Genomic DNA, 17,204 nt, shown 5'->3' on the forward strand with positions numbered 1-17,204 from the left:
AACTGCACCGACAGTTGATCTTTTCTCTCCAAGTTGCTTTCCGATTCTCTTGTAGCCCATCCCAGCCTTGTGCAGATCAACAATCTTGTCCCTGATGTCCGTAGAAAGCTCTTTGGTCTTGCCCATGGTGGTGATGTTGGATGCTGGTTGTTTGGGTGTTGACAGGTGTCTTTTATACAGGTAACGAGGTGAGGCAGGTGTATTTGATGTAGATAATTGGTTGGGATTGGGGCTGTGTCTTAAAGAAAGACTAACTGGCTTGTAGGAGCCAGAATACTTGCTGTTTGGTAGGGGGTCAAATACTTGTTTTTCCTCATCAGATGGTTATCAATTTTTATAAATTCATATGAAGTGATTTTCTGGAATTTTCTTTGGGATTCTGTCTTTCACTGTTAGAATGTACATATGATTAAAATTGTAGATTGTTGCATTCTTTGTAAGTGGGCAAACCTGCAAAATCAGCAAGGGGTCAAATACTTATTTCCCCCACTGTAACTGTTTATGTAGCACTTTCAAAAAACTGTCACAAAAGTGCTCTGCAGTCAGATAAACTCAGACATTAAAAAGAGCACTGCACCATAGCACAACAGGTAACCTTGAGAAATTGATTATGAGGTTACGTCTCAGGTTAAAACATGTCTCTAAATTAGGTTGAAAAGGGAGGGGTTTTATTTTTAATCTAGGAGACATGTAACCAATGACTCATCAGCTTTTAAATCAGTATGTTTAATTGTGAAGCAGATCCTGAATACCTGTCAAATCTGCAGAAATGAAAGTAGGGGCTTAAAGAGTTATAAGGAAATTAATTGAGATATATTGTGATATCTCTTTCTTATGCTGCCATTTTGGCCATGTCTCTGTTGTTAAGTAGAGGAGGATGCGTCTCAAGAGACTCACTGGTTAAATAAAAGTTAAGTAAATAAAATAGTGTGCACACTAAGAAAAGTTAAAGACATAGTATATGTGAGGAGTCTCTGGTGATCACACCCCATCATGATGAGAAACCAAGACATCTAAATAGGAATTTCAACAAAATGTAGCCCCTCTAAAACTCATATATCTCAGAAGTTATAGGCAGGAAGTATTTGTGTAAAGCAGGAAGTATTTGTGTAAAGCTAAGCTAACTGGCTGCTGGCGGTAGCTTCATATTTAGAGTATAGACACAAGTTATATCAGTCTTATCAAACTCGGCAAGAAAAGAAATGAGTGTCTTTCCCAAATGTCAAACTATTTCTTTAGGCTAATAGTCATGCGTTATGGCCTGGTAAAAGTGCCTGAAAGTACAACTAATTGACTTTTTTCTTACATAACAGTCTTACAGTCAAAATATTTTCCTTCCAGAGTAAAGAACTTCTCACAATAGAGTTGAGTTATATTTCGCTAAGTGTTTTTGACAGGTGTCATATCATATTCCTGCAGCTGCAGAGGCTTTATAAAGCACGGTTCAGCTAAACTGGTCGTCAGTGCGGATTTTCTTGCACACGTGGACAGCTCCCCCGCTGTGAATGTCAAGTGAGAGTTATTGAACAGTCAGAGGTAGAGGAGTCTCTCACGGATCCTGGGCCGTTCTCCACCGCTCCTTAGCCTCTGGCACTCGGCAGGTAAAGCGCAATAAGCTCCAGCTCAGTCAGACTTGGGGGATTATTTACTTAGACTCTGCTCAGAGTGTCTGACTTCATTTCTCAAACACCCTTCATTTCCCAGTGCCGGTAGCGCCGCAGCGTCCTTGCATGTCCGTTCCAATCACTGCTGCTTCACTTGTCTCAGGTTTGTGTTGGAAAGAGCAAGAAACAGAAGGATTTAACTGAGCTTTTTACATGTGTTTTTTTTTTTTACCCAGCTCTGTTTTTGCCCAAACACAGTTTATTCTGTTTCATTTTTCAAGAAAGCCATGGCATGGGGGACTTAAAGAGACTCTGTAAAAAGCCGGGCAATGTTGAGCCAGACCTCGTGACACCTGTGTTTGCCATTTTTGAGTAAAAGGCTGTGTTTTTCTGCTTTAACAAAACAAGCAAATTGCATTCTCTCTGTCCTCCGGCGCTGGATGTTATTTGTCGCCTGCCAAAGCGGCTTCAAACCGTGCCTTATCTCTCTTTTAAATTGGCCACACAATAACAGCATCCTTTTTGAAAAGTTGTTCCATTATAATTGTCATAGGTAAACACATTGTCCCGTTGTAGACCTTGAATTCTATCAGTCGTTCTCTCTGCGTTTCCACTCCCAGACATCGGCTTTGAAATGTTAGTTATGGGGTCTGCAGATCCCACCCCTTTCATTTATTCCAGCAAGCTTTTTTTTGCTCCAGGACATTCAGCACTCGACTGGGGATGTGGTGTATATGTGTGTGAATATATGTATGTGTGCCTGTATTTGTGTGAGAGTATGCGTGTCTACTGCTGGAGTGGCAAATGGCTAATGAATAATGCAGGGTTATAGTGATGTGGTGACAGCTCTGATGGCTAAGAGCTGCCGAGCTGTGTATCAGTGATAATGTTCCATTTCCCTTCTGTGCTCCTCTACTCTCTTATTACAACAAATTGCATTTTTTGCTATTTCACCTCCCCACAACCCCTGTGTCTGTGTGCATAAGAGAGTCTGTTGGGCCACCAGAACTAAAAGCCCAACTACATTGTGCACTTAAAGGACCAGTGTGTAGGATTTTGTGGCATCTAGCGGCGAGGTTGCAGATTTCAACCAAGTGAATATCCCTCGCCTCACCCTCCCATTTAAAGCGTGTAGGAGAGCATTAGCTAAACTCAGAGAAGGCCCTCTCTAAAGCCAATATTTGGTTTGTCTGTTTTGGGCTAAAAACATGGTGGTTCAACATGGCTGACTCTGTGGAAGAGGTCTCGCTTCCTCTGTACGTGTGTGTATGTAAATATATATAGCTACTACTAAGGATACTGAGATTCCTTCCTCAGTCATCAGTGTTTTTGTCTAAAAATTTGGGGCTTTTAGTCCTCTGAATGGCAGTTAAATATTTTGAGTTCTTAAGGGTCATTTAAAGGTCTTTAAATTACTATTTCTAAGCCAAGAAACTAAATATTACATAACAAGACTAATCCCTGGTGCACACTAGAGGAGTTTCAAATCTTAACAGATTTTTAAAAATGTGGGATACCACAGACATGACGGCAGATTTAACAGATGTTTGATATTGTAATCATACACACACATACAGGACAATTCAGTCAAGATGCAGGACCACACACTTTGCGTTCACTAAACAGAGTGGCAATTACAGGGACTTGGGATTTTGCAGAAACCCGCATGATCAAACGTAACAAAAATGGAGGCACACTGTCAGTGTCAGCTGGTTGCAGTTCGAGTTCGAACAGTTCGAGTGTTGGAGTGTTGTGTGCACCGAAAAACAAAAACAGGGCGACAAACTGGATTAACTTGTGGCTGAGAAGACGGAATTAGCATGGCTTAGACATTTTATAGCACTAGCAAGTACACATCCGCTTGGTGAGACTTCTCGGTCAGTTCACTGTGTATTTAGCTATTGCTGGTTTCCATCACTGTTGTCCTTTCACACTACAGGACTTAGAATCTTGAAATCGGGGACACTCTGATCCAGTCGAGAACACAAGATTATGTCTGTAAACCCCTCACACTACAGGATCATTTTGGCAGATAATCTGATCAGACCATCCCAGAATTGGGAACACCTTTGCTATTGTCAGAGGGGTGAATCCAACCTAAAATCTGCCCAGCATAAGAGTCTGCAGCCACACTAGAGGAGGAGAGTAACAATTAAGAATGAGCCCAGGTCAAAAGAGACATGGAAATAAATTATGTGCAAAGAAAAAGAGAGTATTTGCTAACAATTAAAAAGACAAAAAATACTTTCTTAAAAAGAGAAAGCAAATGGTTTCACACATGACCAACACTATCCCTATACAGAGGGCGCAAAAACAAGCGCATACAGTTCCAAACTGCTGTTGGCCCACTGGCCCCACACACCTCCTTTTCAGTCCTTATGCTCCCCACCCTGAATAGAGAGTGGAAACTGCTGGGTACATCCACCATGCTGTAGAAGGAGGGACAGGGGAGAGAGAGCACAGGGCACACAGAAAAACACAACAAGACAACAAGACACATGGCTTTATGGCCGTAACAATAAATTGTATTAAAGTTCATGGCAATCCATCTGATAGTTGTTGAGATATTCATATCACTCAAAATCATAAATGTTAACCTTAAAAGTCAGGGGATCACCAAAGTAGGATTCAGCGTCTGGGCACCATGAATATCGATACAAGGTCTGGGGTGGAAGATTCTCAAATCCTTGCTATGGCACTGTAACCAAACAATGATTCAACCAGGATCTAGCTCATGAAAGGTTTTCAGTTTCTGTAATAATCATGCTGTCGGCTAGGTCTTAAGAACAAATCCTCAGCTGCTGGAGTGCATGACACATTTTACTTGTTAATCTGCAGCAACAGAGGTTAATTTGGAATAAGCAGAAGAAAAACACAGCTGAACTGCCAATGATAAGAGGACCACCTACAGAAACTCAAACTTCATCAGCTTGAGCACCAAGGACACAGACAGTATCATTCATATTATCTGACTGATATGTAAAGAGTGCAGGGCAGAAACAAACCAACAATCAGCACCAAAGTTAGAGACATACTTCATGAGGAAAGCAGCAAAAAGCAGCAGCAATAAGCAAGATGGGCATGTGGCTAGTGAGGCTGTTATAAAGTTCATAGGTTCGATCCCCACCACAGATTTGTTTCTCAGCGGTGTCGTGTCCCACCAAATTGTCCTTGAAGAAGATGCTGCAGCCTCCACCGGCTCCATGTTTACCAGCAGCACTGAGAACAGTGAAATGTAAAAATGTGGAATCGACACTGTGTAAATGTTTCTGCCGTGTTACTATTTGACCCCCTTGCATTTAATGATGCATGTGTTTGCATAATATTTTGCAGCGACTCTGGAATATATTGAAGGAGGTCTCTAGAAGCCAAAGAATGTTTTGTAAAGTCTGCCTTTTGTGACCCCTATGAATGCAGTATCTAGACTATGGCCTTCTTAAAACAAAACAAATCATTTTTTGCATTAAAACTTTTGTTGGAACCACTTGGTGAGTCTTGTACTGTGAGCTGAATCACATGTTATGTCAAGTTAACGCGTTATTAGCGCGTTAACGCATTAATTAATTATTTATTTTATTTTTTATCGCACGTTAATGCAATTTTTATTATTATTTTGAAAGTCCGTTGCTCACTGGCTCTTAATACACATACAGTCAAACCAAGGGTCACAGGAGGGGTGGGATATTGATCAGCCTGCAAATCAGCCACCCAAACAAGCAGTGGAGGGAGGCTTCAGCAGACTACACTGGATGCAGCATGTGGGAGAAGTAGATAAACAAAAGCAAGACAAGCGATCAAATGCTATAGCAGAGTGGAGAGCTACACACTGCGTGTTGATTAGTCTTGGGGAAGATGTCGGTCTTAGGAACGTTCAGAAAGGGACACAGCGCTCTGCGAATAAACGGCAGGCGCTCTATGGAGATTAACCAATGGCAACGGTTTCTTTGAGCTACACAGCTGTAGCCTATTCAACTTGAGTTAAAGGCCTACATAACTTTACCTGATAGGCCTACATCTAGTTTTGCGGGGATGCTCTGCCATGCGAATTCCCTCCTGTTGATGTCCTGTTTAGGAAACAATAATAGATTCTGGAAACTCGCACCAGCAAGGATCAGTCTCTCTTCCAATGATTTGTGCTGCACGTCGCGTACAAAAAGTTCACTTCACCTCACTCTAACAGGGACACTTGCTACTGAACATAGACTGTTTATGCTGCTCCCTGATAAAAGAAAAATGTTTCTGCTGATACCTGTTCAAAAAAAAGCAGATTTACATATGTTAACCTGGCAGTGGCAGATAGCTTTGGTTTAATTAATGATTTGATTACATTAATGTTTAAGTTGAGATTTATTCGAAATATTTTATTGCTGCTTTGTAAAGGGAATACTGCTGGTAAAAAGCACCTTATTTGTTTAAAGTGTTTGCAAACCACATGTTATTGCACTTTTGTGTGAATAGCAGTACATAGAAATTAAAAGTGCACAATACACTACTTTAAAATTCATTATTCAGTTTTGCGCATAACTATGCAATTAATCGCAATTAAAATTTTATTTAAATTTTAATCGTAGCCCAGAACTAGTAAAAAAATATCTTTATTATATTATAATTTCTACACTGTCAGTTTGACTCAGAACCTGCTACACACGTGGCATCCTTACAAATTACAACCACTGGCCTTGTGAGGTCACTTTTAGTAAAGGTCAAAATTTTAAACTCAAATGCAGCATTTTGGACACAGCTCTGTAATGCAAATCCATCCCAGTGCTTCCACACCCACTGTCTCTTTTTCCTGCTTTAATAAGGTCTATGTTCATAATAGCTCGTAATCATAATTCAGAATTGTGTGTAATTTGAAAAACTAGCAGCAATGGCCATTTGACAAAAGCCAATTAATGGCGTGTGTTTCCCATCAACGTGCTAAGTGACGGACATAATGAGAAATGTTGGAGAGATGTTTCTCAGTGACGTGAAGAATAGTTCACATGGAGTAGGCTGGAAAATGACGTCCTTTAGTCAGCTGCATCATTTGTATGCCAGCTGCTCTCATAGCGCAACAATATGTTGGAAAGTGTTTTATAGTTAATTATTTCTGATTCACAGCTAAATAAAATATGTTTAGCTCACACAACTCTGCATATTAAATGTTTTTAATAAGCTGATTTTATGCTGTTGGAGAACTTTGTACAGGTTTTTATGAGTGACGTGGTCCCCCCAGCCATTTGACAGCAGTGCTCAAGTTAATGTGAGTTTACCTCTGAATCAAGGTTTGGTGAACTGAACTTTACTCATCTACAGTAACCTGTTTAGCTGTGATAAAGATTCATGACTATAAGTAGATCAGCTACAGCCTAAAGCATCCTCCTGCTTTCCTATACAAGTAGATTGTTTATAACATTGGTTCCCAACTTAGGGGTCACAAAACAAATTTGAAGGTTCAAGAGATAATAACAGTATAGGGCAGCAGAGAAAACATTTTCCTGCGGCACCAAATTATGCTCATTTTGTAAGACATTCCTCTAATCTTTGACTTTACCTCGAGCACCATTGTGAGGTTTGCGTTATAGTTTTTTTTTTTTGTGAAATGTCTCAACAACTATTTGATGGATTTTCTTGTATGTCCCTCCTCAGGATGAAGTGTGAACTTTTGGTGATCCCCTGACCTTTCATCTAGCGCCACCATGAGGTCATCATTTTAATTTATCCAATACTTTATGACTGAACGCCTGCAAAACTAATGACATTCTCATCGGCCTCAGCTGTATTCTGAATTTACTGCTAATAATCAGATGTTAGCAAAGTAAGATGGTGAAGATGGTCAACATTATACCTGCTGTCAGCATGTTAGCATTGTCATTGTGAGCATGTAAGCTTGCTGGGATTAGTATTTAACTCAAATCAAGTAAAACCTTACAGAGCCTCTAACATGGCACCTCAGTCTTGATTTCTGAATAATGTTACCACTAAAATGATTCATTTGTTATTTGGTTGAACTGATCACATGCATCAGGTGATGAGGAGGAACAAGTAGACATTCCTTCCATTTTTAAGCCAGAAAGGTTGGAAATCACAGATTTAGAACATTCTGAACCAGAGTTTATGTTGTCCGCTGTCCAAGGTGCTGATCGTGGAACAGCCAGTGAGGCAGGAGCTGTCCACGTTAATTCAGCAATAATCTCTGAAAAACTCTGACAGGATACATCATGGTTAACAGGACGTGCTGTACCAAACATCCATGTTATTTTAGGAAGCCTGCCAGTGAATTCTGCTGTTTCCCCCAATAGTTTGCTGTTTCTGTGCACCACCTTCTTACATTTATCTTGGCCCTGTGTTATGGAGGACCACAGAGTCATGGAATAAAAGATGTAAAACATAAATAAATCAGTTCATTAATAAATGGGATTAGGAAAGAAAAGGAAAAAGCAGAAAAGAATTCCAGTTTTCTGATTAAAATCTGTAATGTTGATTCAGCTATTTTTTTCTTTTTTCTTTAGTATTTTGAATTTTAATTAAAAAATGTTATTAGGGTATTTTTAATTGATGTATTTATATTGTTTTCTGTATAAATCCCTTTCTATTAGACCTAGTTATTGCTAGATGTTTATATTAATATGTGAATTATTTTGATAATCCATCTTATTGGCCATTTAAATATCAAATAATGAAACTAGTAGCTTCATCAATTTATAGGTGGATAAGTTCATTCATCATTCATTCTTGTATTTAGTGCCACTATATAACCACTTACCTGTAGTCCTCCATAATCTCTACCTTAAGACTGTATCACACTGTAGTGATAACGTCATTTTTTCCCCTCCTCATTATCAGTATCATGCTATGCAGTCTATTTAATTTATACAAGGTCTAAGGCTCCTTGTAGTACTTTGTATTGCTGAAAGGCAGGAGGCCCTCTGGGAGTTCGGGGCCACCTGCTTTGCGGGGGCTGCGGTTTTACACTTTTCAGATGTTACTATTCTGGTTTCAAGTCGACAAAACCTGGAGTGAAGATGCATCTCAACAGTGTGTTCTGTGTTGATCAAAGCTTACATTTTTCTAACCCTGATAGGTCATAACTGATACACCACTAGTCTTATGCAGATGAAAGGATTATGCATGTTGTTATTGATTGGCCCTCGAGGTTTCTGCATCATTCACATGGGACAGCATGCTGTTGGCTTGTTGTGAGTTGTTCTGTTTCTCTTCTCAGCCTTTGGACCATTTTTATACATACTGAAGTGTGAAGTTTACAACCTCTTTAACTATTTAATGTGCACAATAGTAAATGGGTTTCTAAGATTAGAGAAATGACTGAAACTGTGTGACAGACATATGATTATACACCTGAGCTGTCTTGCTGTGCAGAAGATGCAATTTACATTTTCTTCCCCCTAGCTGAGGCTCTTCTCCAGAGCAACCTACAATTAGAACAGCTGTTAGAATAATTGTAATTCTCACATCAATTGCATTACAAGCACACAAGAGTACAAAGGTCAGAGAAACAGCGTTCTGGAAGCCTCTACATATGTTTTTATTTTAATGCAAATGATTTTTTTACTTTTTCATGCAAATGAATAAGGGCTGTCTTTGTGTGTTTGCAGGATCCAGTCCGGCTCCTACCTCAGCACCGGCTGGTTCACGCTCATCCTCGCCATGGACATGTGCAAAGAGATCCATATCTATGGCATGATAAATGACACCCACTGCAAGTAAGATGCCAACTTTCAACCCCCCCTCGTCCATATTGGGATGAAAAATGCACACATCCCTACAAAACTTTGAAAACTAGATTCACATTCACAGCAGCGCCGGCCAATCGCAGCCTCCCATAACCGCACACTGCCCGGTTGGAATACATTTCCAATGCCTCAGTTTGGATTTAATGGCTGAATTTCTATGCTGAAATCCATATTGGGTTCTCTGTGCCGTGAATACCATTATGTTTTCCTGCCTAGAATACCCAGCAGGCTGCAGAGTCTCTGTTGCTGCGGGTGGCTGGGCTGCAGCACCCAATTCCCCCTCCTGCTTAAAGTTTTATTTGTATATTGGCCTGTCGTCTTCCCTCTGACTCTCGGGTGAGTGATTACTGTCTGGCTGCGAGGCCATAGGAGGGATGACAAACAAGATGCTGTTGCTCCAGGCATGGCTGCTCAGTCTCAAGTCATCTCAGCCTTCACGGGCTTGTCTGCTCTATCCCTACGCCTCCCCCCTGCTCTCGCAGCTCAACCTGAGCTCTCTCTATTCCCCGAATCAAACACTTTTACCTAATGCGCGGTGAAAATCCTGCCTTTTATCCTCTCCGTGTTCCCCGTGCACAGCGGGAGTTGAAATATAAACAACCCCAGACACATGACAGAGAGGAGTGATAATTCAACCAGCACGGAGAATTTTATGATTCAGTGAGGCAGTTAAGGGGTGGTGTTCTCTCCCTGCCTTTCTCTCGCTTATGTCTTTCCATCCTGTTTGAGACGAGGGGATATTGTGTCAAGTTCCTGAATGGACAATTTAGTGTCACACGAAGTACTGTTGGCAGCCGACTGCTTCAGTACAACAAGAAGAAGTGATGTTTTGTGTGACAATGTTCGAAGCTTTAGTCAAAATTGACCTCAGCAGTTGCGTGGTAATGGAGCTTCAACAGGTGCTGCAGAGAGGGTGAAATTGAATTTATTTGTTAACGCTGGTGAGCACCACTGTGTGACACAGAGAGAGGAGAGGCAGTGATTACGATGTGTATTACTGTAAGCTGGCAGACAGCCATGGTTGCTTTTTCACTGTGGACCCACTGACTGGATGTTGTGATGGCTGTTTCTCTTCTGTCTGTGTTCATTTTCCCAATGAAATTGTTACACAAGTCACCCTCTCATGAAGACGTCACTCGCTATTAGAAACTAGCTGCAGAGTGCACAGTTTATTCTGTGGCTCCGTGCTTACTTCTGTTTTTATTGATTCCTTGCTCTTTGTAATGGTATGTGTTGCAAAGTATGAACAGATTCACATATTATGAAACTCAGAAAGGGGTTTTTTTGGGGATGTTTTCACGTTTATTTAGGCTCAGAATCTAAATTAATCTTATCATGATCTTTTACAAATGCATTTTAAAATGCATTTCAAATACATTTTAGTTAAATGCGGATCTGTTGAATAAATTAGGCTGCCAAGTGTAGCTCCTGTTTTTTCAATAAAGGAGAAACCAGTTGAGTGGAATTTTTTTTTCCCAGTGCAGCATCAGTTCAACTACTGAACACTGTCCTGACAGATCTTCACAGTTTCATAATTTAGTTTGCCTTTTATTTCAAGGTTTCTGAAAATGGAATGGCCCCTAATGTAGTCTCCCATGCAAAATCATATTGAATCAATATATTATTATATCTAATTTTATTTATGTATATACACACAAAAACCACATTCCAGTAATAAGCACTTGAGACAGATCAATCAGAGCAAAAGCAATTTTCAATATGTATTGTATTCCGGGTGTGGAATGACAAATATCTGTGTTACTCAACATGTAAGCACAAAAAATACTGTATTACTTTTTAATTTTTAACTTGGGCTGGGGGATAGTGTTTAATTGATTATCAAAACTGATTTTACAATATGGCAAATCAATGCAAAACAACTAGTGTTTGACCAAAGTAATGAACTGTTTTCCACTGTTGTGCATTACATTTTTCTTATGTGTAAAACAATAACTTCAGTAACCAATTTTTTTTAGCTTTTAATTGCAGCTTGTTGCTTGTTGAACTAGTTGGCTCATGGGAACATACAGTTTATAGTAATGACAAAAGAGGACATGAAAGAAATTAAATGATGTCCTGGTTTTTACAATAAACTGGGTGAAATTATATCTCTCTCTGCTTCTTTCCTTCTTCCCTCTCCCCTTTAGGACGGAGGGTAACAAGAAGGTTCCCTACCACTACTACGAGGCGGGCAGCCGGGATGAGTGTGCAGAGTATCTGCTCCATGAAAGCGCCCCCTACGGTGGGCACCGCTTCATCACAGAGAAGTCGGTGTTCGCCAAGTGGGCCAAAACTCATGCCATCAAGTTCTTCAACCCAACATGGCAGCTGTCGTGACCCTGGCTGAACCAACATGGAAATACTACACCATTATCATCATCATCATTGTCATCTGGGGACCAACTGAATCTCGACACTGACAGAAAATGTGTTCCCTAATGTGCGGCAACATTCATTTTTGGCACAAATTAAACTCCATATACATTACAAGAGGTTGGTTGAGGGTTGTTTGTCAAGTCCTGGATTAGCCATCCAGGAAGTCCTTGGGGTTTTATTTATTTTTTATTTTTTTTGGGTCACTCAATAAGACAGAATTAAGGTTTGACCAACCCGGACAGCAAAAACATATCTTTCTCAGAAATTAAGTATTTTTTCTCCTGAATCTGAGAGCTGAAGAAAGTGTACAGCACTCCACTCTTCATTGACTAATGGATCCATTAGCTGCTCTATGAGTTTAGCAAAGGGTGGCTTGAATATTAAGAAAACAACAAGAAGAAACAACAACCATGCATCAACTTGCAGTGACCTTAATGGCTCACATGTCCGCAGGTGCATCGGAAAGGCTGAATAATTTTTTTTTTTTTCCAAGACTGTAGCTGGAGAAGAGCTCAGCCACTGCAGAGACGAGTCACGTTGCCATGGACGTCTGTTGAGCTCGTATACTACTGCTTTCTCTGCATGTCTGTCTTATTCTGTCAGGCTGTAATTAATCCATAACAGATTCATTCATGTATTCATCCTTGACTGAGGAAGTATTGAAGTTGGGTTTAATTTCACTCTGTTGCGTCTAAGGAAGCTTCAGCAAGCAAGATCCTTTAAATAATAAAACACAAGTGAGCAAATTTCAGTCAAACCCGAAGGTAAACCAGATGTGCAGATGTGAGTCAGCTCTTTTTTATCGTAAGGCTTGGTTGTTGTGCTGTGTGTGAACTCACACAACTTACAGATGCCAGCTTTTTTTTCTTTTATAATGCTGTGAAGTTTCATTGTAAGAGACATGTTTTGGCGTTGGCTTGATGTCCAGATGGGTTGCTAATTTATTCTGCAGAGATACGTTGCTAACTCTCTTTAACAGCGTGCCATTGACAGCATCACATAGAGCAATGTGCAATTTGAAACTCCATCCTTATGGAAGGAGTTAAATCATTTGTGACCCTGTAGGGGGAGAGATTTATGTGTGCAGTGAATCTATTTGAAGTTAATTGTATTCTATTATCATTTTGTGCCTGCAATATACTCTGCAGTTCATTGTATAGAGACAATATAGAGTCTCAGTCTCTCTCTCACTCATATTCTCATCCAGCTTTGTGCCTCTTTGTGTACAGTATCACTGTGTGAACACACCCTCCCATTTGTCTTTGAAAGTGTGCACGTCTCCTGGTTCAGGACATTACATTTGAATGCATCTGTTCCAAGATGGTGAAGAATAGTCAGTGAAGCGCAGAGGTGTGTAGGTTGGTTGGTAGCTGTGGAGGGCTGAGACACTCTGGCTGTGACCGTGAACTGTACCCCCCCCCACCCCCTCCCCTCCGTGATTAGTGTCTGTGGCCCAGAAGGGAGGAGTGGAAGGATTCAAAGACTTCTAATTTAGGCGATTTGATGCACAAGGTCCCTGGCGACTGTAATGTACTGCAGCTGAGCGTCACAATCTCACTCCTACTGCATAGTACTGTTTGCTATCACTCTCCATTTTGGGCTATCTGTCAATAAGCAATGATTTGGTGATTTACAAGTCAAAAAGACCTATACCGTAAGTTCAAACTGGCAGGTTTTTGGATGTCTTGGCAGGGCCGTAGCTACCAGTAAGGACTCTGAGGTCATGTTCAACTTGGGAGTTTACATAGTGTAATGTGGTGAGGATTTTGTAAGCCAATTTCAGTTCAACCTCAATTCAGAATACTTAATTCAGTATTAACACAGTACACATAAACAATCTCAAAAAATTATACCCAAACTTATCTTATCTGAGGGTGGTGGGGTGTGTTTTGGGGGGACTCGTGACCTCAGTATTTTAAAATTCATATAACTATTGTTTCAACAACATTCAAATGACTAAAATCCAATGCAGACCAGGTCCTAACTACACATTGAAATGTATTTCTTGAAATGCTGCTGAAGAAATACTTCTATAAAAACTAGCCCCTTCCCACTGCACTAACCTTTTAAGGACCCCATGAACCTTTTAGGAACTCTTCCTGCATTTCAACCAAATAAATAGTGTCTACATTTAGTTCCTGGCCTGTGGGTAGCACCTTCAGGTGGTCCAGGAACCATTAAGCAGTGATCGGACAGAGTGCAGTTTTTGCAGTGAGAGGTGCATTGTTGCATTTGTGGTTGAATATTACATTTCAAATGAAGCTTTCATTGTTTAAGCCATTATCAGTCCAATCAGCTTAATCTTCACTGTTTTTCGGATGCAAGGGAAGCAGAAATATGCAGTTCAGTTTGTTTTGTTTTGTGAGTTTAAGTGTTTGGGTTCCTTAGCATCTAAAGCTATTTGGTTGAACAGGACACTAACTAACTTTTCAAGCAAATTTAGTATGATTATGTCAAAGTACTATTATCAATTTCAAGAATTAACCTTTCTTTCAGACTGTCTTGAAGTCAGAGAACAGCCACTGAGTTTGCACGTCAACTAATCCATCTCCTTGAACGGAGCAGTTTCTTTGCCCTAATGAAGACTGTGTGACAAAGCTCCAGACAAAGCTAATATGTGGCAGAATGTTTTTAGATGTATTCCAGTTTTAAATCGGACAACTGTTTTGACCTGAGATAACCATCCCCCCCTGCATCTGGGTTATTGTGTGTCAGCTGCATGATTGCAAATACGTTTGGCTTCTCTTGCTTGAGGACAAGTAAATTCTGATCTCTCTTGGTTGTCCAGACAGAGCAAGGTATCCTCAAGATTTACAAAGACTGTCCTACAACTCAAAACTCATTGTAAGTCAACCTAACCGGCTAGAGCGTCAGCAAAATGTAAAAGCAATCCGTTTTAAATTCCTCCCGGTGTAGGTTAGCGTATAGGAGAAGGATGTAACACAGGTAGGGTCATGGTTCCGCTTTCCTCTGGGACGACACGTGCTCGTGGGGTATGCTGTAGTCTGGCACTGCAAGCAGCTGCAGATCAAATGTTTCCACCACACGATATATGTAATGCAGAAATGTCTTACGGTAGTATTTCCTGTTCAGGAAGCCTGAAGATAAGATTTGGGCCTCAGGGAGAGTTGGAATTACACTTCTTTCTGTTGAGGCGTGAATTCATACAGTATGCCATGCATGTTACATGATTAACGTACATCTTTTATACATTTCCACACAGCCCTTGATTGTGCAGTCATCTGGCAGCTCTCCACCACTCAGTTTTACCTCTGCTGTACAGTATATCCACCATAAATTGTAAAGCGCTTCACACCAAGATAAGATATGAAGTTGTGTGTTATGGTGCATTATTTGAAAATTGCAGCAGCACCGTGTTCCTTCTTCTTGCTCATCTTACATTCTCCTTTTGTTGAGGTTTTTAAAAAATAATGTTTTTATTTATTTATTTTTTTGATGCAGTGGTTTCTGTGCAGTTTTTTTTCTGCTGCAGGTTGCATGTTGCCAACATTTTCTGCTGTTTCAGGCTGTGCTCTCGGTTATTTTCTGATCACCAAACACTCCGTTGTTCTCAGCTAGAACACACAGGAAGAATACCCACAAATGTATTATACAGGATATTATGGAGAACACTCCCTCCTATAGGCTCCCATGAATCATCTATGGCTCACAGGAGGAGTAGACACATTCACTGCGAATAAGTAACACCATGAATAAAAGTGGGAGCAGAGTTGGAGGATAAATATTAAATACTTCTAATTTTCAGAGATTTTTTTTTAATTTCAAGAAATTTTTTTTAACTTAAGACATGTTGGGAAAAATGTTTGTTTGCTTTCTTGCTGGGACTGAGAAGTTAGTCTCGTATCCATATGGTAAATATGAAGTTAAAGCTTAGCTTAGCAGAAAGACCGCTAGCCTGGCTCTGACCTGAGGTAAGAAAATCTGCCTACAAGCACCTCTAAAGCTCACTATTTAACACATTGTATTTAATTTTTTAAATGCATATAAACTGTGTAAAAAAAAATGTAAAACCAACAATTTCTTTTACTGGTGGTTATGTGCTGGGCTATTTCTTGGCTCTGAGCTGTTGCCAGTCAATTAGCTTAAGACTCCAGGAAGTTGCGGTACCTGTCCTGTCCATAAAACATTGTCTGAGGTTTCCTTACTTCTGGAACAGAACATTTTGGTTTCGCTCTCTATAACCTGTCACTTTTTTAGGTTTTAGTACTGAAATGAGATTACGTGTAAATTAGCAAGCCTTATTTGTACAGTGCCAGGCTAGCTGTGTTTCCCTGTTTCCATGATAACCAGCTGTTGGCTGTAGCTTCATATCTACCATACAGATATGAGAGTGATATGAATTTTCTTATCTAGCTCTTTGTGAAAGTGAAAATTTCCCAAAATGACTTAAATTTCCCAGATTTTTTGTTAATCTCTGATTCAGGTTTTTTTGTTTTCATCCACAGCTTAAAAGGGATAATTTAAACTGGCCCCATTTCAGCAGTGAAATTTGCTTGGAAACGGCTTTCACCCATCCTCAAACCTGAAGCAGACTTTTTTTCTTCTTTGTTTTTCTTCTCCTCTCTTTGTACCTTGCTATATATTGCTTGGCAACAGACATGGCAGCAGAATGAGCTCCTATTGTTAACTCGTTGTATATAATACAAGTTAAGTTATAAGTTAAAAGGCAAATTGAAGGTCACTTCTCTTAGTTGAGTTGATTTTAAAAAACAGTCCTGATTAAAACGCCTCGGTCTGGAGGAACAAAGATGTGAATGTCATTATTGCGTTTTGCTCTCATTATTTTGGCTCTTTTTTTCCTGCTGTGATCAGTGGAGGTAATTACTGTCTGTTTTGGGGTCAAGAGTTCAGATTTTAAAAAACTGTTGATTGTCTGACTGCACGTCGAAACCTTTTCAGTTCAATATGTAGCATTTTACTCGTTCCCCCTGATTGTTGTACTTGTTGCCATTTTCTCAAATGCCTCAAGTGCTTTCTTGCGTTAAAAAAAATTATTTTCTCTTTTCCTGTGTGCATATCTTACGATTGTTTTTGTGTTGCAAAGCACTTTTCTTTTTCATTTTCACGTCAAGTGTCCTTGTGAAATGTGTAACTTTGGGTGTGTGTTGAGTTACATAGAATGTAATATAACACTGAGGTTATTATAATGAAAGAAAAGTGTTTTTTTTTTCTAACACAGCTAACGCACTTCTTTTATTGGTGGTGAAATAACATCCAAATGCTGCATGGATTATTGCAGGTTATTGAAATGTACATTTTGTTAAAAAAAAGTAGTGATTATATGTGTTATCCTGTCATTTGCTGTCGTCTTATTAGCTAAAATTAGATATATTGTGAATTTTCTTATTTTTACCAATGTGCATTCTGTTATCTGTCTTTTATTATATGTGAGGATTAAAGAAAACCTAAAACCCTGTTATATGATTAAATTCTTTTCAACAAAACAAAACAGTGTAAGCAGCATCAG

General features: G+C 39.8%; 1 protein-coding gene across 2 annotated transcripts in view; it reads left to right on the plus strand.

Moving 5' to 3' along the window:
• The window catches only part of st6galnac3 (ST6 (alpha-N-acetyl-neuraminyl-2,3-beta-galactosyl-1,3)-N-acetylgalactosaminide alpha-2,6-sialyltransferase 3), a 90,583-nt gene extending 74,103 nt beyond the window's left edge, over window positions 1-16,480 (plus strand). The window contains exons 4-6 of one of the 2 annotated variants that reach the window (XR_006825505.1): window positions 9,203-9,310; window positions 11,488-15,648; window positions 16,183-16,480. Coding sequence is in view for 1 of the 2 variants with exons in the window: in XM_046052710.1 (XP_045908666.1) it covers window positions 9,203-9,310; window positions 11,488-11,677 (298 nt within the window). In the remaining variant the exon portion in view is untranslated. Of the gene's footprint in view, window positions 1-9,202; window positions 9,311-11,487 lie in introns of both variants that reach the window. The other variant, XM_046052710.1, reaches the window with a different exon arrangement.
• The last annotated feature ends 724 nt before the right edge of the window (window positions 16,481-17,204 follow it).

This window comes from Micropterus dolomieu, linkage group LG06 (genome assembly GCF_021292245.1).
Source record: "Micropterus dolomieu isolate WLL.071019.BEF.003 ecotype Adirondacks linkage group LG06, ASM2129224v1, whole genome shotgun sequence".
NCBI classification, from domain to species: Eukaryota; Metazoa; Chordata; class Actinopteri; order Centrarchiformes; family Centrarchidae; genus Micropterus; species Micropterus dolomieu.